Consider the following 27,880-nt stretch of genomic DNA (forward strand, 5'->3'; position numbering starts at 1 on the left):
ATTGCACTTCCCCTGTAACAATTTATTTTGTATTCTGTTACTGTTTTACCTGGTTCTGCTTCAATGCACCATGTAAGGAACTGATCTGTACTAGGCTAGCTTTTCACCGTATCTCAATAATTAACCAATTTACCAATGAATTCAGCTGTCAAAAACCAAAATTCTGGGAATTCCCTCTGTAAACCCCACTGCCTCCCAACTTGTTTTTGAGATTGTGTGTTTGACTAAGCTCTTAGTGCCTGCCCCTCGTATCTCATGTGGCTTGCTGCTAATTGCTGTTTATGCCAGCACTGTGGAGCACCTTGGGACGCCACGCTACATTAAAGACGTTGACATTAAAAACAGATGTTGATCGCCTTTGTGTGTGGTTCAGTCTGCAGCACCTGACTGACAGGCTGGGCATTGAACCTGCAGGCAATGACTTTAAAGGATTGGAGGTAAACTTTATCTGCAACTGTGAGAGAGAGGGCACGATGTGGGACAGGCACCACCTGGTGGGAAGACACATTACTACAGCTCACAGTGGAAGAAAACTCCAGTAATCTGGCACAGTAGAAACTTTGGTGGTGTCCGATTTACCGGACTACTGGATGTTAAAGTACCCCAACACACTTTAATTTCACAGTCCTGTAATAAATTTCCTGGTGCATCCAAAAAAAAAACAGAGAGCTGGAATTGGCAGAGGGGATTCTCGGCTCTGGTGAGTTTCGTTCAGCAGGGGAAACCCAGGACCTGGCTGGAAAATGTCACTGCAGTGTGGGAACCTTGGGCCTAGGAAGGTCACAGGGAAACATCACGCATGAGTCAGTAGTTGTGCCACTAGTGCAGATTATTTCAGTTTTAGAGTAGAATACTACACCACATAAACAGGCCCTTTAGCCCACCTAGTCCATGCCAAACTGCTATTCTCCCTAATCCCTTCTCGATCCGCACTGGGACCATAGCCCTCCACACCCCTTCCATCCATGTACTTATCCAAACTTCTCTTAAGTGTTACAATCGAATCCAATCTAACATTTCAATTGGCAGCTCATTCTGCACTCTCACCACCCTCTGAGTGAAACTCTCCCTTGTGTTTTCCTTAAACGTTTCACCTTTCACCCTGATCTATAATCTCCAGTTCAGTGGAAAAAGCCTGCTTGCATTAACCCTATCTATATCAGTCAGAATTTTGTATACCTCTATCAAATTGCCCCTCATTCTCCTACGGTCCAAGGAATAAAGTCCGAACCTACTGAACCTTCAGAATCAGAATCAGGTCTATTATCACTGACATAAGTCGTGAAATTTCATTGCAATATGTAGTACAACTATAAATTACAATAAGTATGTATAAAAAAATAAATAAGCAGAGCAAAAAGATCAAAAAATATTGTTCATTGCCCATTCAGAAATCTGATGGCAGAGAGGAAGAAGCTGCAAACTGTTGAGTGCTTGTCTTCAGGCTCCTGTACCTTCTTCTTGATGAGAAGAGGGCACGTCCTGAGTGATGGGCATCCTTAATGATAGAGGCATCACCTTTTGAAGGTGTCCTGGATGCTTGGGAGGCTAATGCTCATGATGAAGCTGGCAGAGCTTACAACTTTTCCAGTCCTGTGCAGCACCTCTGACCCTCTTCCCCCGCCCCCATACCAAACGGTAATGCAGCGATTTGAATGCTCTCCATAGCACAACTGTAGAAACTTGGGACATACTAATTCTCCTCAAACTCCTAATGAGATATAGCTGCTGTCGTGCCTTCTTCACCTTTCCCTGTAAATCTGGTCCTCAAGTCCTGACAAATCCTGGTCAATTTTTTCTGTACTCTTTCAATCTTATTACAGGCAGTCCCCGAGTTACGTACGAGTTCCGTTCCTGAATCAGTCTTTAAGTTGGATTTGTATGTAAGTCGGAAGAAGTACATCCGGTATTATTTAGCGTCAGTTAGACAAATGTTTGTCTTAGTATATAGTATATATTTTACCTTTCTATGCATATAAAACACTTAAGAAACGTTTGTACTCCAATAATTAAACCACTGTGTTGCTTAATAATAATTGTAACTTTCATTGGGGCAGGGCCTTTCACATGCTCCATTATTCTCACTTTATCCGTTAACCTTTAAAATTGTTCCGATCGTTGACCTACAGTAGCCTAACGCTTTTATAATGACAGATGGCGTTTCACCTCTTTCCAAATGCTTTATTATTTCCACTTTATTTTCAATCTCGATCGCTTCCTGTCAATGGAACAGAAACACCGCGGGCGGCGGGTCCCAATCTCCGCTGGTCTGAAGGACCACTGCACTGAGTCAGGCTAAGTGGGACAAGTGGGGGCTGTGCTGGGTTTGGGTATTTGATCATCCACAATATTCTGCGTGAGAATTTAAACTGGAGGTGGCAGTGTTTTTTTTTACGAGGTCGAGTTGCGAGCTCGACATCAACCAAGCACGGATGGTACGGGAGACACTGGATCGACATCAACCTGGCACGGGAGCGTTCTGTCACTGGATCGAACTCGGAAACCTCCATTCTCCAGCCTGGCGCTGATCTCAATGCGTCACCAGCTGACCAGAACGGGGGGGGGGGGGGGGCGGCGGGTCAGGTGAATCTTACTAAGAAAAATTTAAGCCAAATACAAAGTTAAACACTCAACACAGTGTCAACAGCAATGACTTAAAATGCCGGACTGCGTTCTCCTTCCTCGGTTCGTAAGTATGAGTTGTCTGTAAGTCTGACGTTCATAACTTGGGGTCTACCTGTATTAACTTATCTGTAGGTAGGTGACCAGAACCACACAAAATACTCCAAATATGGCCTCAGTAGCATCTTATAAAACTTCAATACAACAACCCCAGTCTATCATAGGAAAAGCACCTCCCCCCCCCGACCGAGCACATCTACAAGGAGCGCCACCAATAAGAAAGCAGCATCCATTATCAAGGACCCCCATCATCCAGGCCATGCTTTCTTAAGTACCACACAACCAGGTTCAGGAACAGTTATTCCTCTCCAACCATCAGGTTCCTGAACCAGCGCAGATAACTTCACTCACCAAACTCTGAACTGATTCCACAACCAAATTTCAAGGACTCAACAACTCATGATCTCAATATTATTTTTTTTGTATTTGCAGAGTTTTGTCTTTTTTCGCACATTAGCTATTTGTCCATCTTTGTGTGGAGTTTCTCACTGAATCTATTGAGTTTCTCTGTATCCACTATAAATGCTAGCAAGAAAATGAGTCTCAGGGTAGTATATGGTGACAAATATGTACTTTGATTTATGAAGGCCAATGTGTGTGGGGGCGTGGAGATAGGTCTCTACACAGAGGTGGAAGGCACTCCTTCTGTTAACTAGCCTGCAGGTCACCCTTGGACAAGTTATAGCATCTGCTTAGTTAACCTCCTTCCTCCCCCCCCCCACAACAACCCCTGGATCAGGACTGCCCAGAAGGTGGCAGTAGCAAATCTCTTCTGTGGAAATATTTGCCAAGAACAGTCATGGTCACAGACCACGATTGCCCTTGTCATACAACACGGTACTTGATGATAAATGTGCCAAACCCTATCTACCTGTGACATCACTTTCAAAGAAACATGACTCTATATTACCAGATCTCTGTTCTCTGTAGTCCTCAGTGCCCCACTGTTACTGGTCCATCGATCAATTAATGTTAGAAGTGCCAATCTGAGTATAGCAATGAGAGGCGACGATCGTAATTCTGATGTAGGGTAAGAAATGATTATAGAGCAGGTTCCTGCATCTGCTTCGATATTACAGGCGTGACAGCTTTTACACCCACCCTTACAGTGCAGAGGGGACTTGAGTACTTTCAAAAAGACAGGGTCTAAGTTGGGTTTGTGTCCCAATCAGCACTCTCCTCCTTACTCAAACCTGTTAGAACGAGACAGCCGCTAAGCTCTTTGAGGACTGTGGTTTACAAAGAGGGCGTGGAGAAAGATGCAAGGAACTGTGTCACAGTTCATCCTAAGCAGTTGTGTGACGGAGTACAATGATCTACGGGCTTTTTTCAGGGACAAGCAGGTCATCATCTTGCTGAGAGAAGCCCAAAGCCATTTGGTACGCTAGTACAACAAGATGTCTGTGGAGCATGGGTTCCCAACTTTGTTATGCCATGGACCACCTACCATTAACTAAGGGGTATGTGGACCTCAGGTTGGGAAGCCCTGCCACAGAGGAATGCTGCCAACAGGAGGGTGTGCTGAGGATGCACTGAAGCTAGGTGCAACCACTGCGAGGACTCAGTGGGGAAGAAGACAGAGTAGGGTACTTCAGCTGCTGGACACAAAGCTGTCAAGTTGGGTGAAGAGGTCCCTCAATTACCATAGTAGTGTACCTTCACAGGGAGCCACAACTGGCTACAGTCCCATTGGTTTTAAAGAATATAATCGCATACTACTTAACACATTGTCGAAGGAAGTGACTGTGGACTTCAGTAAGATGCAGATGAATCATCCCCTCTGCGAATACAGGGCTCCTCTGTAGAGAAAGCTAAGTGCACCAAGTTCCTGGGAGTTCACATCATGGATAACCTCACCTGCTCCCTTAATATCCCATCCCTGAACAAGCAGTACAGCAGCGTCTCCACTTCCAAAGGAGACTGAGGTAAGCAAGGCTCCTCCCAGACCATCCCACCTTAACTGAATTTTACAGGAACATCATGGAGAGAGTCCTGACAAGCTGCATCTCTATCTGGTATGGGAATAGCCAAGAATCAGACTGGTAGTCCCTACAAAGGACTATGGGAATGGCTGCGAGGATCATAGGGGTCTCCCTACCATTCATCGGGGACATTTATCAGGAGCGCTGTGTACGCAGGGCCCTTAGCATTATCAAGGATCCATCCAGCACAAAGAACAGTCAAGATGGGAAAGAGATTCGTCCCTCAGACCATTAGACTCCTGAGCTCCATGTGGCATCACATTTGAAGTTTCACAGGTTAACCTGTTCTGTGCCTGACCATATTTAATTTATGCACTTTAGTTTATTTATTTATGTGTAATTCACCTGTAGATGTTATCCTTACTTTCCTTAAGTTATTGTGTGTTATGTGTACAGTGCTTGACACCCTGATCTGGAGAAATGTCGTGCTTGACAGCGAAATGACAATAAACTTGACTTGAACATAAGAATGAAAGTCTTTATGAGGTTTATTCTTGTAAATAGTTTTTTTCTCATCAAACAGTACAGCAGAGGATTGGGCTCTTCGGCCCATCGTGTGTGTGCTGAACCTTATACCAAATTAAACTGAATGCCATCTGCCTCCACATGATCCATCTCTCTCCATTCCATGCATATTGATACACCTGTCTCAAAACCTCTTAAAAGCTACTATTCTATCCGCTCCACACATCTCCCTTAAATTTTCGTCCCTCTAAATGCATGCCCTACTGTGGGGGAAAAGATACCCTGTCTGTGTCTCTCGTAACATTATCATCTTCCACCAGGTCTCCCTTCAACCTCTGACGTTCCAGCGAAAACAACCCAAGTTTGTCAACTTCCTCTTACAGTTCATCACCTCTAATCCAGACAGCTTTCTGCTAAGCCCTCTTCTACAGCCTTGCCAAAGCCTCTAACATGCTTCCTATAACAGGGCAACCAGAAACTGCACACTATCACCATTTGATGCCTTTAAAACATGGTAGAAAACTGTAAAGAGTAGTCATTGGCATTTTAAGACAAAACTGACTCCAAGTTCTCAACCAACCCATTCCTCAAGTGAACTATTCAACAGCTAGAAAGGGTTAATGTATGAGGAGCATTTGATTGGCTCTGGGCCTGTACTCGTTAGGTTTAGAAGAATGAAGAAGGTGGGGGGGGGGGGGGGGGGGGAATCCAACTGAACTCTTATCAAATATTGAAAGGCCTAGATCAGGGGTTCCCAACTTTCTTAAAAGTTAACCCTGCCATGAACTGAGTGGTCCGGGTACCCCAGGTTGGGTACCCCTAGCCTAGAAAGAGTGGACGTGGAGAGGATGAATCCAGTAGAGGGAGTATCTGACACCATAGGGCAGAGATTCAGAATAAAGAGACATCCTTTTAGAAAAGAGATGAGGAGGAATTTCTTTACCCAGAGGATCAGAACCTGGAATTCACTGTCACAGGCGGCTGTACAGGCCAAGTCATTGGGTATATTTAAAGTGGAGATTGTCAAGTCTTTATCAGTAAGGGCATTAAAGGTAACGGGGAGAAGCAGGAGCGTGTGGTTGAGAGGGAAAATAAATCAGCCTGATTGAATGGTGGAGAGGGCTGTACGCCCTAATTCTGCTTCTACTTTACGTCTTATGGTCTTGGCCTAGTGCTTGGCTCCAAGAGTGAGACTGCAGCTAATGTTCTGTAGTTCATTCACCTGTGTCTGCCCAGCTCCCCCAGAATGACACATGCTGAGAACCAATGCTCAAAGGTCTTGCAGCAGCCAGGGTCAGGATACAATTCCCCTCCCACCACCACAACCTTCTGCACAGTTGACACGCACCGTATCTCGGCGAGGAAGAGCGACTTCTCCTCGGGTACTCCTTCTCCCACTCATCTCGTTCCTTGTCTCTGCGTTCCCTCTCCCTAAGGAAAGGAACAAAGCACAACGTGTCACTTGTGCTCACACTTCACCTGGCAGCTGTGCACACAGATGGCTTCAAGCGAGTTTCCTTAAGATCAGTTTGCGTAGCGCTTTACAACACCAGTGTTTGGGGCTCTAATCCTGCTGCTGTCTGTAAGGAATTTGTATGTTCTCCCCATGACTAAGTGATTTTCCTATATTGGTACCAGAAGCATGCCAACACTTGTAGAATGCCCTACACAATACTCGGACACAAAGTGACATATTTCACTACATGCCTCGATGTACCTGTGACACATAAAGCTAATCTTTATCTTTATTTAGAGATACAACATGGTAACAGGTCATTCTGGTCCAATGAGCCCACACCACATATTGATCAATTAGCCCATACACGAACCCAGTGCCAACATGGACAACTAACTAACCCTAACCTGTACAGGGCACCCAAAGGAACCCCACAAGGTCACGGGGAGGAAAGTACAAAGTCTTTATAGATAGCCACCAAATGGAACCTGGGTCACTGGCACTGTAGTAGGGTTATGCTAACTGCTCCTCTACCCAAAACTATTCTCCTTTCATTTACATGTCCTACCCTGCTTGTCACTGGTTGTGTGTCTGCAAACACTGGCGATTGTCACGTTGTAAATGACATTTTCAACATGGACTTACTTACAGTCCGTTACGCTGTTGGTCCTCCATCTCTCTCTGTATAGAAGGATTCTTCATTGCTGTTTCCGTAACAATTTAGAGCTTTAGGCCTGAGCTGAATCCCTGAACCTGGAGAACCAGTGGACCACTCTTAGTTTGACCTCTATGGTATTGGGCAGACCAAGAGCCAAAGCATAAAGCTCTGATTCCAGCCGACATTGCTCTTCAGGTCACTGAGCCTCCAAACCATGACAAGGTTGGGGTCCTCTTGGAGGTTTCACATGGAAGCTCTGATTTTAAGCCAAGGGGTTCTGGTGGAATCTAGTCGTTCCACATCCTGCTGCTCATTTCTACTCTCTCGACCTCATTCTGTGCTGCCCAGAAAGTGCATGATTGTGATGGTTACAATTGGGGTAAACTATGTCAAGCAGTCTTATGACAGGAATCACAGCACGGCCCTCAGGAACAGAACTCATCACCCTTCTTTAACTGGGAGTCTGCTGGCCAGTAACTGTTAAAGAAGACTATCTTTATTTGTCATACATAGTCACAGAAACAGGTCCTTCAGCCCATCTAGTCTGTGCTAAACCATTTAAACTGCCTACTCCCATCAACCTGCACCGAACCATAGCCCTCCATACCTCTCCATCCACCTACCTATCCAAGCTTCTCTTAAACATTGAAATCAAGCTTGTATGCACCACTTGTGCTGACAGTTCATTCCACAATCTCATGACCCTCAGAATGAAGAAATTTCCCCCTTGAACTTTTCTCATTTCACCCTTAACCAATAACCTTTACCTGTAGTCCCACCTGACCTCAGTGGAAAAAATCTGCTTGCATTTACCCTGTCTATAGTCTTCTACCAAATCTCTCCTCAATCTTCTACATTCTAAAGAATAAAGCCCTAACCTATTCAATCCTTCCTTACAACTCAGGTCCTCCAGACCCAGCAACATCCTTGTAAACTTTCTCTGTGCTCTTTCAAACTTATTTATGTTTTCCTGTACAGTACTCTAAATTAATACAGTGAAAGACCTCGCTTGCAGCTGATGCAGCCTGCAAGTGTCATCATGCCCCTAGTGCCAATAAAACATGCTCACATTTTATCAACTCTAATCCACACGGAGGAAATCCATGTGATCACAGGGAGGATGTAGAATCTCCTTACAGACATACAGGAATTGAGCCCGATCTTTCAGCGGGTGCATTGTAGAGTGTTGCGCTAACCAACAAGATATCATGGATCACAAATGACTTCTGGATTCAGAAGCTAAAGCCATTGGGTGTACTTAAAGCAGAGGTTGGCAGGTTCTTGATTAGCCAGGGCTTCAAAGGTTACGGGGAGAAGGACAGAAAATGGGGTAGAGAGGGAAAATAAACCAACCATATTGGAATGGCGAAGCAGACGATGAGCCAAATGGCCTACTCTTTATGGTCATTTTTAAGCTGTTACAGACGATGGCACAAACGGATTCTGCCGGGAATATAACACACCAGACTCTGAGGAACTAACAAGTTCTACGAGGGTCAGGAGGCACCCTGTGGGGAAGTCAGCAACTTAAACAATCCTCTTGTCCCCGAGAGCTAGAAAGTGTGTGGAATAACCTTGAATACTTCACCTGTCATTCTGCACTAATCTTCATTGTACAGAAGATAAAGATGTACCAGCAGCAAGCCATGCAGTAATCTGCTCTGGCTCCTAGCTAAACCACACAGGCACTGGCTGCGGATGTCACTGGGAATAGTGTGGCAGAGAGTTGCAGAAAGGTTAATCTGCAGGGCTGGCATGCAGGTGTCTAGAGGCTTGGGTCTAAATCCAATCAACAGAGCCGGGGAACTGAATCCAAGTAATTAATAAACCTGGAATTAAACACAGGCTCCAGTCTTGTGAAGGCAGAAGACTGCTACGAAAGAAGTGTGGTTCACTTATATTTACATAGAGGATAGAATCAGACCTACAGTTCCAGAACAATCTTCTGAAACAGTTTGCACAGCAATCGGATAAAGGGAAATCACAGACTGCCAATGAACAGTGGGACTTGTGGCAACGCCTACACAAGTGAGTGAATAATGACTTGCTGTCTGATACCTTGACGAGAGATCACGGCCTGGGGTTAGACCCAAGAAAAGGGCGGTGCCCTGGTGAGGAAGTGGTGGGTGGGGGTGGCTTGCTTCATCAGATTAGCCCACCGAGCCTCAGTGGGTTAGAGAATTCTCCACAAGGCTCAAAGACATGAGGATGCATAAATTAAAGTCACTCCCCACTACCAGGTTTATGAACCATGCAAACCCACCCCACTTCACTCCCAGGTCACCCACAGTGAAACTGGTTATCAGTGGCAGGTTTGCAGCAGTTTGCCAGGGCAGGCGGGGAGGATGGGGGGAGGGGGGGAGAACCGGGGGGGGTGGAGATGGAGAAGAGAATTACTTCAGGCGAATTTTCCGAGCCATTGCTCGCAGCTCGTCCTCCCGTTCCTGAAAGGAAGAACAGAAAAGCTGTGACTGCATGCTGTCGATAGGTAACAGGGACTTCCCTCACCAAACGAAACAACAGTGAACTTCCCCTCCATGCATACTGCTTGCTCTTCTCCTTTACCTTGCTCCCAAAGTTACATTAAGGCGTCCAATAATGACATGGGACACTGTCTGTGTTCTTCCAGTGACTGTACAGATTCTCCCCCTACATCCAATAGACCTGCAGATCAGTGGGTTAAATGGCCACTGAAAATTGTCCTATGCCCTCAATGAGGAGTATCAAAGGATGTGGGTTACGGACAACATCCAACATCAATAAGGGACCCCTATCATCTGTGCCCTCTTCACAAAGCTGCCATTAGACAGCATGTACAGAGCCAGAAGACCACAGCAACACTAACCACTGACCTGAACAACCCTAACACTTCCTTCTCTTTCTCTCAACTTGCACTGGTGTTATGTTTATTTTAATTTATTTTGGCCATGTAAGATAGGTACAATTTATGTTAATGAACTTTATGTTAACATATTTGTATTGTACTGGACCGCTGCTAGAAAAAGCCGACTTTCTTGGCATTTATACCCTGGGTTTTACTATGCCTATGACATTAAGCTTAAACTAGAAAGGAATGTGGGAGAAAGGGAATTACAGGGAGAACTAACGCTCTGTGAGACAGCACAGATTTGATGGGCCAAACTGACTTCCTTTCGCACTTATTGGTCACTTTATTAGGTACACTTGAACACGGGCTTGTTAATACAAATATCTAATCAGTGTGGCAGCAACTCAGTGCATAAAAGAATGCTAACATGGTCAAGAGGTTCAGTTCTTGTTCAGACCAAACTTCAGAATGGGGAAAAAATGTAATATGAGTGACTTTGACTGTGGAATGACTGCTGGTGCCAGATGGGGAGGTATCTCAGAAACTGCTGATCTCCTGGGATTTCAGTCTCGAGTATAAACAAAATTCCAGAGAGACAGCTCTGCGGGTGAAACACATTTGTTTTTAAATGAGAGCGGTCAGAGGAGAATGGCCAGACTAGTTCAAGTCTACAGGACGGCAACAGTAACTCTAATAACCACATATTACAACAATAGTGTGTGGAAGAGCATCTCTGAATACACATGTTGAACCTTGCAGTGGATGGGCTACAGCAGCGGCAGACCACACCATGATCCGCTCCTACGCCTTATTTACTTATTAAGATACAGCACGGAACAGGCCATTCTGCCCCTTTGAGCTGTGCGCCCAGTAATCCCTCAATTTAACCCTAGCCTAATTAAGGGGCAATTTACAACGACCAATTAAATACCAACCGGTACATCTTTGGATCATGGGAAAAAGTTAAAAAGGGGCAAAAGTTTAGGGGTAACACGAGGAGGAACTTCTTTAGTCAGAGAGTGGTAGCTGTGTGGAATGAGCTTCCAGTAGAAGTGGTAGACGCAGGTTCAGTATTGTCATTTAAAGTAAAATTAGATAGGTATATGGACAGGAAAGGAATGGAGGGTTATGGGCTGAGTGCAGGTCGGTGGGACCAGGTGAAAGTAAGCATTCGGCACGGACTAGAAGAGCCGAGATGGCCTGTTTCCGTGCTGTAATTGTTATATGGCTGAAAAACAGAGCACCCAGAGGCCATGGGGAGAATGCACAAACTCCTTACAGGCAGCCTCACCAATTGAACCCAGGTCGCTGTTACAGTAAAGTGTTGTGATAACCATGCTACGCCAGTCGTAACTTTAACCCTGACCCAAAACTTCCACTTCCTTGTCCTGAATTTTCAGTAACCTCTGTCTCTTTGGGAACTAGTTGACTTGATCAGCATTTCTGATCTGACTATTGTTCACGATTGCACTTAATAAAAAATAAATGAGGCTATCAGGCAGGAACTTAGAAGCATAAATTGGGAACAGATGTTTTCAGGGAAATGTACAGAAGAAATGTGGCAAATGTTCAGGGTATATCTGTGTGGCGTTCTGCATAGGTTTGTTCCAACGAGACAAGAAAGGATGGTAACATACAGGAACCGTGGTGTACAAAGACTTGTAAATCTAGTCAAGAAGAAAAGAAGAGCTTACAAAAGGTCCAAAAAACTAGGTAATGATAGAGATCTAGAAGATTATAAGGTTAGCAGGAAGGAGCTTAAGAAAGAAATTAGAAGCCAGAAGGCACCGTGAGAAGGCCTTGATGGACAGGATTAAGGAACACCACCAGGCATTCTAGAAGTATGTGAAGAGCAAGAGGATAAGACGTGAGAGAATACAATCTATCAAGTGTGACAGTGGGAAAGTGTGTATGGAACCGGAGGAGATAGCAGAGGTTCTTAATGAGTACTTCACTTCAGTATTCACTACAGAAAAGGATCTTGGTGAGCGTAGGGATGATTTGCAGTGGACTGAAAAGCTTAAGCATGTAGATATTAAGAAAGAGGATGTGCTGGAGCTTTTGGAAAACAACAAGTTGGATAAGTTACTGGGACCGGATGGGATGTACCCCAGGCTACTGTGGGAGGTGAGGGAGGAGATCGCTGAGTCTTTGGTGATGATCTTTGCATCACCAATGAGGACAGGAGAGGTTCCGGAGGATTGGAGGGTTACGGATATTTTTCCAATATTCAAAAAGGGAGCAGAGATAGCCCGGGAAATTATAGACTAGTGAGTCTTACTTCAGTGGTTGTTAAGTTGATGGAGAAGATCCTGAGAGGCAGGATTTATGAACATTTTGAGAGGCGTAATATGATTTGGAATAGTCAGCATGGCTTTGTCAAAGGCAGGCCGTGTCTTATGAGCCTGACTGAATTTTTTGAGGATGCGACTAAACACATTGATGAAGGTAGAGCAGTAGATATAGTGTATATGGATTTTAGCAAGGAATTTGACAAAGTATCCCATGCAAGGCTTATTGAGAAAGTAAGGAGGCATGGGATCCTAGGGAACATTGCTTTGTTGATCCAGAATTGGCCTGTTCACAGAAGGCAAAGAGTGTTTGTAGACGGGCCACATTCTGCATGGAGGTCCGTGACCAGTGGAGTGCCTCATGGATCTGTTCTGGGATCCCTACTCTTCGCGATTTTTATAAATGACCTGGATGAGGAAGTGGAGGGATGGGTTAGTAAATTTGCTGATGACACAAAGGTTGGGGGTGTTGTGGATAGTTGGAGGGCTGTCAGAGGTTACAGCAGGACTTTGATAGGATGCAAAACTGGGCTGAGAAGTGGCAGATGGAGTTCAAGCCAGATAAGTGTGAAATGGTTCATTTTGGTAGGTCAAATATGATGGCAGAATACAGTATTAATGGTAAGACTCTTGGCAGTGTGGAGGATCAGAGGGACCTTGGGATCCAAGTCCATAGGACGCTCAAAGCAGCTGCGCAGGTTGACTCTGTGGTTAAGAAGGCGTATGGTGTATTGGCCTTCATCAATCGTGGGACTGAGTTTAGGAGCTGAGAGGTAATGTTGCAGCTATATAGGACCCTGCACAGACCCTATTTGGAGTACTGTGCTCAGTTCTGGTCGCCTCACTACAGGAAGGAGGTGGAAACCATAGAAAGAGTGCAGATGTGATTTACAAGGATGTTGCCTAGATTGGGGAGCATGCCTTATGAGAATAGGTTGAGTGAACTCGGCCTTTTTCCCTTGGAGCGACAGAGGATGAGAGGTGACCCGATAGAGGTGTATAAGATGATGAGAGGCATTGATCGTGTGGATAGTCAGAGGCTTTTTCCCGGGGCTGAAATGGCAAAGTTTTAAGGAGCTTGGGAATAGGTACAGAGGAGTTGTCAGGGGTAAGTTTTTTTACTCAGAGAGTGGTGATTGTGTGGAATGAGCTGCCAGCGACGGTGGTGGAGGTGGATACGATAGGGTCTTTTAAGAGACTCCTGGACAGGTACATGGAGCTAAGAAAAATAGAGGGTTATGGGTAACCTTAGTAATTTCTACGGTAAGGACATGTTCGGCACAGCTTAGTGGGCCGTAGGGCCTGTATTGTGCTGTAGGTTTTCTATGTTTCTAACATTATTGAGGAGTGGACAACTAGATTCCCTCCAGAAGATCTACTACATTGAATGTATCACCATCTTCAGTGTCCCCAGTGACTCAGTTAGTCACAACATTTGTGGGTTCATCTGAAACCAGATCTGAAAGCAAATTAACCAATATCTGCTATAATTTCACAAGTCCAGAATAATCCTTAACTCTGTAAATATTAGGGTAGTAATAATCACTGCCTGATTATCACACCTCTAGTGTTCTTGGAGGAGCACAATGCTGATTTCACATGATGTTTACAAAGGTTTAAATGATAAGAGATGTTTGTAGAAATCTGGGTTTAGATTGCCCTGGGATGATCACATGGTGGATTTTAAAGGGATTTATTCCAGTGGATACTGAGCAAATATCTAGTGGGAGATTCCAAATAACTTTGGAGCAAGATTATTTTCCATCCAGGATACCAGAGTGTATCAAAGTGACAGAACCCGATATCTATATGACGAGTTACGCGCTGGGCCAGCTCAGCTCACTGCTCCCTGAGGTTTATTCGGCTCTGCACTGAACTGAGGGTCTGTGGACAGACTCTTTCTGTGGGCTTCGGTTCAGAATGCTGTTTGCTTGCACTTACTGTCTGAATGATTTGTTTTTCTCTCTCTGCACATTGGGTGTTTGACAGTCTTTTTTTTAAATGGGTTGTTTTGGATATCTTTGTTTTGTGGCTGCCTGTAAGGAGATGAAGCTGAGGTAGATCTAACTCAGCTCCAGGTAACCTTGTTCCCTTGTGTGATAAATGAAGGGTTCAAAGTACATTTATTATCAAAGTATGTTAATTTATTTTATCATTAATCTCCAAGTACCCCAAAATCTAATCCTTAATAATGGACTCCAACACTTTCCCAGGCACTGAGGTTAGGCTAACTAGCCTATAATTTCATTTCTTTAGCCTTCCTCCCTTCTTAAAGAGTGGAGTGACACTTGCAATCTTCCAGTCCTTCGGGACCACGTCAGAATCAATGCATCCATTATCTCTTAAGCAATCTCTCTCAGGTCTCTGAAATATAATCCATCTAGTCCAGGTGACTTATCCACCTTAAGACCTTTCAGTCTGCCTAGCACATTTTCCTTTATAATAGCAATGGCAGTCACTCCTGCTACCTGGCAATCACAGACCTCTGGCACACTGCTAGTGCCTTCCACAGTGAAGATTGAAGTAAAGAACCCATTAAGTTCATCTGCCATTTCTTTGTCCCCACCATTACTCCCTCACCAGCAGCATTTTCCAGTGATCCAATATCAACTCTCACCTCCTTTTTATTTTTTATATAACTGAAAAAACTTAAGAGTATCCTGCTTTATATTTGCCCTCATATTTAATCTTTTCCCTTCTTATAATTTTTTTGGTTGCCTTTTGTTGGATTTGGAAAGCTTCCTAATCATCTATCCCCATTCACTTTTGCTACCTTTTATACCCTTTCCTTACTTTTATGCAGTCCTTAACTTCCTTTGCCAGTCACTGATGCCAACCCCTGTCATTTGAGAATATCATCATCTGTGGGACATATCTATCCTGCGCCTTGTGAACTATCCCCAGAAACTTCAGCCACGTCTGCTGTGCCATTGTCCTGCCAATATCCTCCTCCAATCTACATGGCCAAGCTCCCCTCTCATGTCTTTTGTAATTCCCTTTATTCAATTGCGATACATACTGATACATGTGACTTGTGCTTCATCCCTCTCAAATTGCAGTTTGAATTTGATCATATTATGATCACTGGCTGCTGAGGGGATCCTTTCCATTAAGCTCCCTAATAAGATCTGGGTTATTACACAACATCCATTCTAAGAATACCTTTCCCTGAGTAAGCTCGAGCACAAACTGCTCTGAAAAGCCATCTCGTAAGCATTCAACAAATCCCCTCTTTTGTGATCTGACGCCAACTTGATTTTTCCAATTCCCTTGCATATTGAGTATTACAATTGTGTTATTAGCTTTGTCCAGCTTCTTTTGTAATCTCAACCCCACTACTTGGAGGCCTATATACGATTCCCATGATGTTTTTTTTTACCCTTGCAGTTTCTTAATTTCACCCACAAAGTTTCAACATTCTCTGACCGTATGTCACCTCTTTCTAAAGATGTAATCTCATCTCTTCCCAACAGAGCCATGCCACTGCTTATGCCTTCCTGCCAGTCCTTTCGATACAAAGTATGTCCTTTGATGTTACTATGGCCTTCTTTCAGCCACAGCTCCACGACGTCCACAGTGTTGTACTGACCAACCTCTAATTGCATCATGAGCATCTGCCTTATTGCAAATGCAATGCTCATTTAAATACAACACCTTCAGTCCTACATTCTTCACCCTCTTCTGAATTTTGCCTCTGTGGTACAACTTAACTCTTTGTTCTTTCTGTTTTTATATCCAGTCATTGGATTGTTCTTCCTTACATTTGTGTTACATTGCTCTATCATACTGGTTCCCACCCCCCTGCCATATTAGATTGAACTACTCCACTCTCTACAATGTTGGCCACAAAAATATTTGTCCCCCTTGGATTCAAGAGCAATCTGTCCCTTTTGTTCAGGTCCCGCCTACCCCAGAGGAGTTTCCCAGTTATCCAGAAATCTGAATCCCTCCCTCTGCTTCAATTCTTCAGCCACACATTTATCTGTCACCTCATTCTATTCCTATCCTCAGTGTCATATGGCACAGGCAGCAATCCTGAGATTACTACCCTGGAGGTCCTGCTTCTCAGCTTCCTTCCCAACTCCCTGTATTCTTTTTTTTAAGGACCTCCTCCCTTTTTCCTATGTACCACGACTTCTGGTGGCTTACCCTCCTTTTCCAAGTAATATAGATGCGTCCAGAAACATCATGGACCTTGGCACCTGGAAGGCAGATTACCATCCATGTTTCCTTCTCATGTCCACAGAAATGGCTATCTCTCCCCCTGACTTTAGAGTCCCCTTTTACTGCTGCCATCTTCTTCAGTTCCCTACCCTTTTGAACTCCAGGGCCAGACTCAGTTCCAGAAGCTTCCTCTTTTCCCCACCCCCAACAGTACACAAAATGGAGTACATATTGTTGAGGGGGATGGCCACAGGGGTGCTCTCCACTATCTGACATTCTCCCTCCCCTCTCCTGACAGTCACCCATTTATCAGCAGGTCAGACAATGTCGGTGGTGAGAGTAACACACACAAACTGCTGGAGGAACTCAGCAGGTCAGACAATGTCTATGGACAGAGTAACACACACAAAATGCTGGAGGAACTCAGCAAATCAGACAATGTCTATGGACAGGGTAACACACACAAAATGCTGGAGGAACTCAGCAAGTCAGGCAGCACCTATGTAGAGGAATCAACAGTTGGCGTTTTGGGACAAAGTCCTTCAACAGGCCCCAAACATTGACTGTTTATTCCTCTCCATAGCTGCTGCCTGCCCTGCCAAGTTCCTCCAGCATTTTGTGTGTGTTTCTCAGCATCTGCAGAATCTCCTGTGTTAGCATTGTTGATGATTAGAGGTGGGGTGTAGGGGTTTTGCTGTCTGCTCACTCGGTAGAACCTATTCTCTGTGTGGCGTTATGGAGCGAGGGACCATCACAGAGGCTGCTGAGCGAGCCTCCGGTTGGCTATGGATCAAGAAGTGTGATCTGTGGACCAGTGCTGCTGGGACACAAGCTGTGGCCTAATCAATGCTGGTTGGGTCACCTGGGCGAGGGCATCTGATGTTGAAAGACCCAAAACTGCTGACGACCCCAGCTTATGAATTCCAGCCCATCTGAGGATATATCTCAGCATCCTGAGGTTGAGAGATGGGAGGAAGCTGTCTGACCACCTTGAGTTGCATTACATCACAGCAGATCTAACTCAGCATGTCAGCATGGTTTCTGTAAAGGGAAATTTTGCCTGACAGATCTGTTATTGTTCTTCAAGGAAGTAACAAGCAGGGTGGACAATGGAGAGGCAATGAATGTGGAAGGGTAGGTAGTGCAGAGAAAGCAATGTGGTTGCAGCAGGACTTAGACAAATTGGAAGAATGGGCAAAAAAGTGGCAGATGGAATACAGTGTTGGGAAATGTATGATAATGCATTTTGGTAAAAGGAACAATAGTGCGGACTATTATCTAAATGGGGAGAAGGTTCAAATATCAGAGGTACAGAGGGACTTGGGAGTCCTCATGCAACACTCCCAAAGGGTTAATTTACAGGTTGAGTCTGTGGTAAAGAAGACAAATGCAATGATGGCATTTATTTCAAGGAGAATATAATATAAAAACAAGGAGATAATACTGAGCCTTTATAAGACACTAGTCAGGCTACACTTAGAATAGAATATTGTCAATAGTTTTGGGCCCTATATCTCAGAAAGGATGTGTTGTCATTGGAGACAGTGCAGAGGAAGTTAACAAGGAAGGGTTAACATCTGAGGAACATTTGGCAGCTTTCGGCCTCTACTCACTGGAATTAGAATGGGGGGGGGGGGGGAATCTCATTGAAACCTTCCAAAATGACTAGATTGGATGGATGTAGAGACGATGTTTCCTATGATGGTGGTCATCCAGAACTAGAGGGCCCTTTAGATCAGAGGTAAGGAGGAATTTTATTGAGCCAGAGAGTAGTAAATCTGTGGAAGGCTCTGCCACAGACTGCCGTAGAGGCCAAGTCTGTGCATATATTTAAAGTGGAAGTCGATCCTTTCCTGATTGGTCAGGGCATCGAAGGATATGGCGAGAGGGCAGGTGTATGGGATTGAGTTGGATCTGGGATCAGTCATGATGGAATGATTGAGCAGACTCGATGGGCTGAATGGCCTAATTCTGCTCCTATGTCTTATGAGTTCCTCCAGCATTTTATGTGTATTGCTCTGGCCATCAAGGCTGCCTGACTTGCTGAGTTCCTCCAGCACAGTGTGTGCGTTGTATCAATAATGGTGACTTGACAGAGGTGCACAATATGATAAGAGGCATGGACAATCAAAGACCTTTCTCCAAGGAGGAAATAGGTAATTCAAGAGAACTTTAATGTGTTTGGGTGTGGGTGAGTGGGGGTCAGAGATAGGCCTTTTTTAAACAGAGTGGTGTGTGCATGTGACGTCCTAGTGGTAGAGGGAGATACAGTAGGGGCACTTAAGAGACTCTTGGGGACATTGTGATAGAAAAATGGAGGGCTATGCAGGAGGGAAGAGTGAGACAGATCTTGGAATGGAGGGAACTGTGAGACAGATCTGGAATGGAGGGAACTGTGAGACAGATCTGGAATGGAGGGAACAGTGAGACAGATCTTGGAATGGAGGGAACAGTGAGACAGATCTTGGAATGGAGGGAACAGTGAGACAGATCTTGGAATGGAGGGAATAGTGAGACAGATCTTGGAGGATGTTAAAGTTCTGCACCACATTGTGGGCTGAAAGGCCCATATTGTTTTCTGTAGGTGGTGGGAGTGCCTCTGCTACTTACCTGTCGCTCCTGCTCCTGCTGTAGCTGCTTCTCCTGCGCAGCCTTCTTGTCTGCTTTAACTGCCGACAAAACAAAAAACAACTAACATTCGTGACAAGTTACCACCCCCAGATAGTACAGTTGTGAGTCATGCCTCTGGCATCCCAACCTGACTCAACCCTGCAGGCTTTGTCACTCCACTAACACCCACCACGGATTAAATGTAATTTGAAGATAGTGGTTATATTTCATTCAGAGTCTGAGGAGATCTGGTACATCACCAAAGACACGAGCAGATTTCTAATAGATGAACATTACTTCACTAATTATTTTTTCTTTTTGCATTATTTAGTTAATTTATCATTATATATCTATATAACATTAAATAAAATGTACACATATACATATATACATACACTGTAAATTATAGTTTTTATTATTCTGTGTTGGAATGACCTGCTGCCACACAATAATCAATACACCTACCAACCAGTACATCTTTGGACTGTGGGAGGAAACCAGAGCACCCAGAGGAAACCCATGCAGTCACGGGGAGAATGTACAAACTCATTACAGGCAGCAGTAGCAATGAACCCGGGACGCTGGTACTATAAAGCATTGCACTATAGGACTCTACATGATCACAGACTCTAAATGGTAACTTGCCCTCTTTGTTCAGAGTCACCCGAATCCCCTTGGCGATATAGGGCAGCTTCCGTGCAGCAATAACACCACAGGGGAGCCCGCAGCCCAGGACACGCGTGCTTACATTGCTTATTCAGTGCCTTCTGCATGCGAAGCTTCAGTTTCTCCTGTGGCGTTAGCTTCGGCTGGAAGAGAAACGCAGTAACATTTACAAGGGGAAACAATGCTTCAGGTTCAGACAGTATTAAACACCGTAGCATCAGCTCGAGGGGAGCCGGAGAGAATTGTGCTCATTTTTTCTTTCTGGAAATGTCTTATTAACACTCAACCAGCTGAGGTGCAGGACAACAGGAGCACGCCGTGGACACTTAAGTCCCAAGATTTCAAGTTAAATTTATAGGCTCACTGTATGCTAGAAGAATGCAAACAAAGGATTTATTACATACAAAACATTCAGAAGCATAGAAAGACAGATTATAGCACAACGTAGACCTTTTGGCCCGTGATGTTCCAAGCACCCAGCACTCTCCCTATTTAAAAAACAATTACCTCTGATATCTCCCCAATACTTCCCTCCAATCACCTTAAAATTATGCCCCCTCGTATTAGCCATTTCCACTCTGGGAAGAAGACCCATTCAATCTACGCTTATCTTCTTGCACACCCCTATCAAGTCACCCCTCTACCTCCTCCCCTCCAAAGAAAAGCCCTAGCTTGCTCAACCTATCCTCACAAGGCATGCTCTCCAATCCAGGCAGCAACTGGACAAATCTCTCCTGAACCCTCTCCAAAGCTTTCACATTCTTACTATAAATGAGGTGAGCAGAATTGAAAAGAATACTCAAGTGTGGTCCAACTGGGATTTGATAGAGCTGCAATGTTGTTACGAAGATGTATGGTGTACTGGTTTTCAATTTTCCACAATCCTAAGAATATGCTATTATTTAGTGCAACAACGTGACAATCGTGTTCCAAGTTACAGCCAGAGAGCAGCGCTGAGGCACTGCGTAGTTGCAACGAGTAGTATGGAAAACTTCACACATGCAAATACCAACGATTGCAGCACCAGGTCTGGTCCACCCTTTCAGGCCCAATTGGAAAGGTCATGCACAGGTCGAATCGAGGCGGTGAGCTCCGAGCCCCACAGAGTACCAAAGTTTGAACAATGAAAAAGGTCAGCAGCGTGTGGGCACTGAGGCGGCTCGGCTCTGTGCTGAACTAAGGGTGTGGGAACTGACCCTCTTTGTGGGCCTCAGAACACTATTTGCTTGTATGTGAGAGGACTGGGCTTCAGACCAGTGTTGTCGGACTGGTATGCTTCACTGGCTGCGGTGTGACATGGCATCCAGGCTGCAGTTGTGCTGCCCCTACCCCTAAACGTTTGCTCAGCAGGAGACGGGCTCCAATGTGGTCATCTGTGGATAGATGGCATGAGTACTTTACTTTTATTGCATGATTGCAATACCATTTGTGCTCGCTATCTTTATGTGTGCTTTGTGCTATGTGTGACTGTTGGTACTGGGCATTGCACCTTGGCCCTGGAGTAATGCGCTCTTTTGGCTGTATTCATGTATGGATGAATGACAATTAAACTTGAATTAAATTGAGTTATTGTTTGCATGATTTGGCTTTTTGGCTCTGCGCATTTGGTAATCCTTTTTTAAAAGTGGGCTCTTTTGTGTTTCTTTGTCTTGTGGCTGCCTGTCTAGAGTCAAATCTCAAAGTTGTATAAATGCATACATACTAAATTAACAACTGTACTTTGAACTTTGAGGATAATACCCAGCCCTTCAGGGAAATTCCAGCTGGACCTATCCCACAGGGGCACAACCACAAGGGTACGGCATATCACAAATGCAAGAGATTCTGCAGATGCTGGAAATAGTGAGCACACAACACACAAATTGCTGGAGGAACTCAGCAAGTCAGGCAGTATATATGGAGGGGCATAAACAGTCGACGTATCGGGCTGAGACCCTCCATCAGGACTGGAATGGAAGGGGGAAGATGCCAGAATAAGAATAAGTGAAGGGAGAGGGGAATAGTATATGCTGGCAGGTGATCAATGAGACTAGGCTAGGGTGAAGGTATGTGGGTGGGGAGATGAAGTAAAAAGCTGGGAGGTGATGGGAGGAAGAGATAATCTGATAGGAAAGGAAAGAGAACCACAGGAGGAAGGGGAGAAAGAGAACCAGAGGGAAGTGATGAGCAGGTGAGATGGAGTGAGAGGGAAGCCAGAATGGGAAATGGAAAAAGAGAGAAGGGAGAGGGGAGGGAATTATCAAAAATTCGAGAGATCGATGGACATGCCCAGCTGGAATATGAGGCATTCAATCCTGATGAAGGATCTCAGCCCCAAATGTTTATTCCTCCTCAGCATCCACAAAGGTGCGACATATTTCAAACATAAGAGATTCTGCAGGTGCCGAAAATCTGCTCAGCCTGACCTGCTGAGTTCCGCCAGCATTCTGTACGTGCTGCTACGACATACCTCAGCCCGGAGCAGCCCATCCCACTGGGATCTTGCTGTTGAGCACAAACAGCTCTCTGGGGTTTGGTCACCAAACACCAAAACCTGTTTTGCTTTCTAACCTCTTGGCAACAAAAGCTACCACTGACAAACCTGGATTTGAACACTGGATTATGGGTGTTACAGTGAGGGCACTATGGGTAGGTATAGAGTCAGTGAGCATGGACTGCTCAGGTATATTAAATTCACCTCAGCAGGATGCTAAATGGATTAGAGAGCATGTCTTATGAGAATAAGTTGAGTGAGCTAGGGTTTTTCACGTAGGAGCAAAAGAGCACGAGAGGCAACTTGATAAAGATGGTAAGAGGCACAGATTGTGTGGACAGTCAGAGACTTCTCCCCACGGCAGAATCGGCCAATACGAGGGAGCATAATTTTAAGGTGATTGAAGGAAAGTAAAGGAGAATGTCAGTGGTACGTTTTTCTTTACAGAGAGTATGTAGATCACCCTGCCAGGGGTGGTGGTAGAGGCAGATGCATTAGGGATATTTAAGAGTCTCTTAAATAAGCACTATGTGGGAGGGAAGGGTTAAATTGATCTTACAGTGACTTAAAAGGTCAGCACAACTTATAGGCTGAGGGATCTGTACTGTGCTGTAGTGTCCCATGTTGAGACAGCACAAAATCTTAGTGGCAATGGGGTATTCAGGGTCAGATACCTCTGGGGCTCAGCTCAATACTGTGCATCGAGAATTTGACAACCACACCTCGTTCTGTCCTCCACAGATGCAGTGAGTGACAGCTGAATAGGATTCGCAAGGCTGGAGAGCTGAGCACAAGCCCCTCTCTAGAATGTAAAAAGAAAGGAACCTGCAATCGTATCCTTTAGATGCCAGGGAAGTGTAACTGGTGCTGCAATTTTGGAGGTACAGCAGCTGATTTGCAACTAAGCTCAACTAGCATTGTGCTGTTAGCCAAGTGGCAGTGGAGAACGCCTCCGATTTTCTCCAATAGTGCCACGTAGTCTTTTATATCAATGGGAGAGTGGTTAACATCAAAACACATAGGAGCAGAACTGGGCCATTCGGTCCACTGAGTGTGCTCCACACCACTCCATCATGGCTGATTTATTTTCCTCTCAACCCCATTCTTCTGCCTTCTCCCCAAAACCTTTAACACAAAAACCTATCAACTTCCGCTTTAACTACCCCCCAATGACTAGGTCTCTATAGCTATCTGTGGCAATGAATTTCACAGACCCAACACCCTTTTGCTAAAGAAAGTCCTCATCTCTGTTCTACAGCGATGTGTTCTGAGGCTGTCCCCTCTGGTCCTAGATTCTCCTTCTATACGAAGCATCCTATGTCCACTCTACCTAGGCATTCTAATATACTATAAGTTTCAATGAGATTCCCACCCACCCCCATTCTTCTAAATACCAGCAAGTATAGGCCCAGAGCCATTAAAACTCTCCACATAAAGTGCATTAACTCTTTCATCCCCAGGATCACTCTTGTGAACTTCCATGGTTGATAGGTTCTTGATTAGTCAGGGCACAAAAGGTTACAGGGAGAAGGCAGGAGAATGGGGTTGAGGGGAATTACAAATCAGCCATGATGGAATGGCAGAGCAGACTCCATGGGCCGCGGGGCCTAATTTGCTCCCATGTCTTACGGTCCTATCAAACAAACAATCACAGACCTGAAATGTAAACTGTTTTTGTTTCTTTGCACAGCTGCTGCCTGAGCTGACTGCTTCCAGTTTTTTGTGTTATTTATTATACCAATTGCTGGTCGGATGGGCATTTCACATCACTGACATAGCCCTACCCTGTAGCTATTCAGGAACCCAACCCTTATTCAACACTGCAGTCTGAAACTTCAGTCACATTCTCTATTAATGGCATCCAAACCTCCTTTGATACAACATCTGTGCATACTGCAATTACCTCAATACCCAATTCTCTCTGGGTGGTTTCTTGGGCACAGTTGAACATTTGTCTATTTAGAGATACAGCACGGTAAGAGGGCCTTGCTCCACAATGAGCCAGTGCCACACAATTGCACTCAAGTGATCAATTAACATATTGACCTATACATCTCGGGACTGTGGAAGGAAACTGGAGCACCCAGAGGAAACCCATACAGTCACAGAGAGAATGTACAGACTCCTTATAGGCAGCAGTGGGAATTCAACCTGGGTCACTAGTGCTATAATAGTGCTATGCTAACTGAACCACTCTAATATATTTACTCATATCTTGCTCAAGTATCTCTGCATGAAAGACACACAGTAACGGCTTGCTGACTGTACCAAGATCTGCCCAAGAGTAAGCGTTAATGATATGGGCAGCTGAACATTTCAAGCAACCTGGGTTCAATCCTGACATCCAGTGATATTGTGCAGAGTTCACATGTTCTCCCAGTGACCGTGCGGATTTCCTGCCATTTGTGGGCGGCATAGTAGTTAGCAGAAAGTTTTACAGTACCAGCGACCTAGTTTCAATTGCTGCTGCTGCTTGTAAGGACCACGTGATTTCCTCTGGGTGCTCCAGTTTCCTCCCACAGTCCAAGGACCTAGAGTTGGTAGGTTAATTGGTCATTGTAAATTGTCCCATAATTAGGCTAGGGTTAAATTGGGGGTTTGCTGGGCAGCACAGCTCGAAGGGCCTATTCCATGCTGTATCTCCATAAAATAAATAAACTGGTTACTGCAGATTGCCCCTAGTGTAATGGGTGGCAAAAGAACTAGGTGGAGCTATGGACACGAAAGGGAAATGAAGGAAGAATGGGAGTGATGAGATTGCTAGGAAAGCTGGCATAGGATCACAAATGTGCCGAATGGCCTCCTATGTCACAAGTCAACTTGAGAACATGAATCAGGTTTTCCCCTCTTGATATAGTTGTCACGTGGCAGCGCGTAATAACAGCACCAACCACTGACAGAACACAAGGACTTCTGAGTTTGTCCAACTCAGAAGATATTTTTTGTATTGTTTTGTTTAATTTAGAGATACTGCTTGGTAATTAGACCTATGAGTCCATGCTGCTCAATTACACCCATGTGATAGTTTACCTATTAATAGCCCATCTGTATGTCTTTGGAATGTGGGTTTTGTCATCCATCACCGTCTGTAAGGAGTTTGTACTTTCTCCCCATGACCGCTTGGGCTTCCTCCAGATGACACAGTTTCCGCCCACAGCCCAAAGACACACAGGTAAGGGTTAGTGAGTTGTGGCAACACTTGAGGGCTGCCCAGCACAATCCTCGCTGAATTGATTTGACACAAACAGCGTATTTCTCTGTATGTTTCAATGTAAATGTGACAAATAAAGTTAATTTTTATTTTTAAAATCTTGAAAAGTATGGCACTAATTGAAACTTTCAGATTGAGAGAAGCAGCACAGTATCAGGCATGCAAAAGGACCACAACCTTGTCACTGGGTTTGAAGACTTGCATGCCCAAATGATCCAGAGAGCCATTCTCTGGATCACCGGTCCACTGGTCCTCCAGGTTCAGGGGTTCAACTCAGGGCTAACAACCCTGACTGGTCAAACAAAACCGTTACTGAAAAAGCACTAAAGAATCCTACATCTGAGTGCAACAGTATTCCTGAGTCTCCACTTGACTGACAGTATTGCCAACTGACAGGAAGCTACTCACACGATGAAGGAAGCCCCAAACACCACCAGAGATGGAGGATCTTCACTCCTGCCCTAAATGCCATGGCATAACGGGCAACCAGTACAGTAACAAGCGCTTCTGGCTCAACACCCATGTGACCAATTAATCTAAAAGCCGATGTCTTTGGACTGTGGGAGGAAACCCATATAGTCACTGGGAGAACTTACAGGCAGTGGTGGGAATTGAACCCAGGTTGCTGGTGCTGTAATAGCATTGCGGTAACTTACTATGCCGCTCGTCATTAAGCCAAATGCCTTATGTTGTGTAAATCTGCCATAATCCACGCATAAATAATGCAAAATCACCAAAAATAAATAGCAACTGGGAATTATTCAGGCAACACTTGTAAAATATTTCTTTTCTTTCACACATTCAGTGACATAAGGGAGAGCAGCAGTTAGCACAATGCTTTACAGCACAGGCCACCCGGGTTCAATTCCCACTGCTGCCTGTAAGGGGTTTGTACATTCTCCCTGTGACTGCATGGGTTTCTCCGGGTGCTCTGGTTTCCTCCCACAGTCCAAAGACGTATTGACTGGTAGGTGAATTGGTCATTGTAAATTGCCCCTGGATTAGGCTAGGATTATACTGGAGGATTGTTGGGCGGCACAGCTGGAAGGGCCTATTCCGTGCTGTATCTCAATCAATAGTGTAGCTTTGAAATAAAGGATATTTGACATGCATTTTATAAACCTTTTTCAAAGACCCTCTAATGATAATCACATGTAACAGCATTGTGACAGTTGACATAGTAAAACGTATTGTGTCCTTGCAAACTATAGAGAGCAGGCAATGGCCAGAGAATGGAAAAACCTGCAGCACATTGAAAAGTTATAACAATTTACCACAAATACATTTGGTGCAACATTTTAGAATTTCAGATCGTCACAGCAAAGACAAAATTTAGCACTTTGAGTTTTTGGCACCGTTTGGAAACACAAAGGACCTTATGAAAGCGGAACGTGTTTAAGGTGCTGCCAAACTCGTGCGCTCTCTGCTGTGTTACCAGTAACACAGCATCAAGGACAATTTCAGTTAGAAAGCGACTAAAAGTTGCTGAAAGACTACTTGAGGCTGCATAAGTGTTTCTGTGAGGTTTTCAGAAGGGGCTGTGTTTAACGGAGGTGAGATAAAATTCTTACTGACTTTGGCAGCTCCGGACTCTTTACCCACAGGAGTGTCAGACCTGGGAATGAGAAAAAGAGACACACACGAAGGGTCAACTTAACACAATCATAGTATCATCGCTGATGAACCGGTCTCTGAAAGCTTACATTCGTTCCTCAACCACACTATTTAGTTGCACACAAGGAGAACAGCCTGGCCCCTGTCACCAAACTGTTCTAACAATTGAATAAAAAAATTGTAGTTTTTAAGCAGAGTTGATTAGTTAAATTTAGATACTGACCAATCAGCATACGGAGCTATTTGGCATACAGATACAAAACAGGCAGAACACAGAAGACTGAGGGGAGATTTGATAGAGGTATACAAAATTAGATAGGAAGGGTACAGATAGGGTAAATGCAAGCAGGCTTTTCCAGAGACTGTTGGGTGAGACTGCAACTGGAGGTGAAAGGTGAAATGTGTAAGGCAGGGTTTCCCAACCTGGGGCCTAGAGATCCCTTAGTTAACGGTAGGAGTCCATGATATAAAAAGGACTAGGAACTCTTGGTTCACAAGGACCATGAAGGAAAGCTCAGAGGGTGGAGAGAGTGTGGAACAAGCTGCTAGCGCAAGTGGCAGATGCGACTTCAACATTTAGAAGTTTAGAAAGGTACACAGATGGCAGGGGTAAGGAAGGCTATGGTCCCAGTGCAGGTCGATGAGAGTAGGCAACTTAAATGATTCAGCACAGAACAGATGGGCTGAAGGGGCTGTTTCTATGCTGTAGTTTTCTATGACTCTAGGGTGTTACTTACTATTGGTCAATTACTAATTCTAAAGTATTATTTGCCTTTAATGT

The 27,880-nt window shown here is 44.7% G+C and overlaps 1 protein-coding gene across 5 annotated transcripts in view; it reads right to left on the minus strand.

The window, feature by feature from the left end:
* clasrp (CLK4-associating serine/arginine rich protein) overlaps positions 1-27,880 on the minus strand; it is a 116,021-nt gene that overhangs the window by 17,610 nt on the left and 70,531 nt on the right. For 2 of the 5 annotated variants that reach the window (XM_059985179.1, XM_059985180.1), the window contains 5 exons: positions 27,061-27,100; positions 19,884-19,944; positions 19,136-19,194; positions 9,641-9,687; positions 6,478-6,560 (listed from right to left, as the gene is read on the minus strand). In XM_059985179.1, coding sequence (XP_059841162.1) covers positions 6,478-6,560; positions 9,641-9,687; positions 19,136-19,194; positions 19,884-19,944; positions 27,061-27,100 — 290 coding nt within the window. Of the gene's footprint in view, positions 1-6,477; positions 6,561-9,640; positions 9,688-19,135; positions 19,195-19,780; positions 19,945-27,056; positions 27,101-27,880 lie in introns of those variants that run through there. The other 3 variants (XR_009514878.1, XR_009514877.1, XR_009514879.1) reach the window with 3 other exon arrangements.

Source organism: Hypanus sabinus, chromosome 11, assembly GCF_030144855.1.
Source record: "Hypanus sabinus isolate sHypSab1 chromosome 11, sHypSab1.hap1, whole genome shotgun sequence".
Lineage (NCBI taxonomy): Eukaryota > Metazoa > Chordata > Chondrichthyes > Myliobatiformes > Dasyatidae > Hypanus > Hypanus sabinus.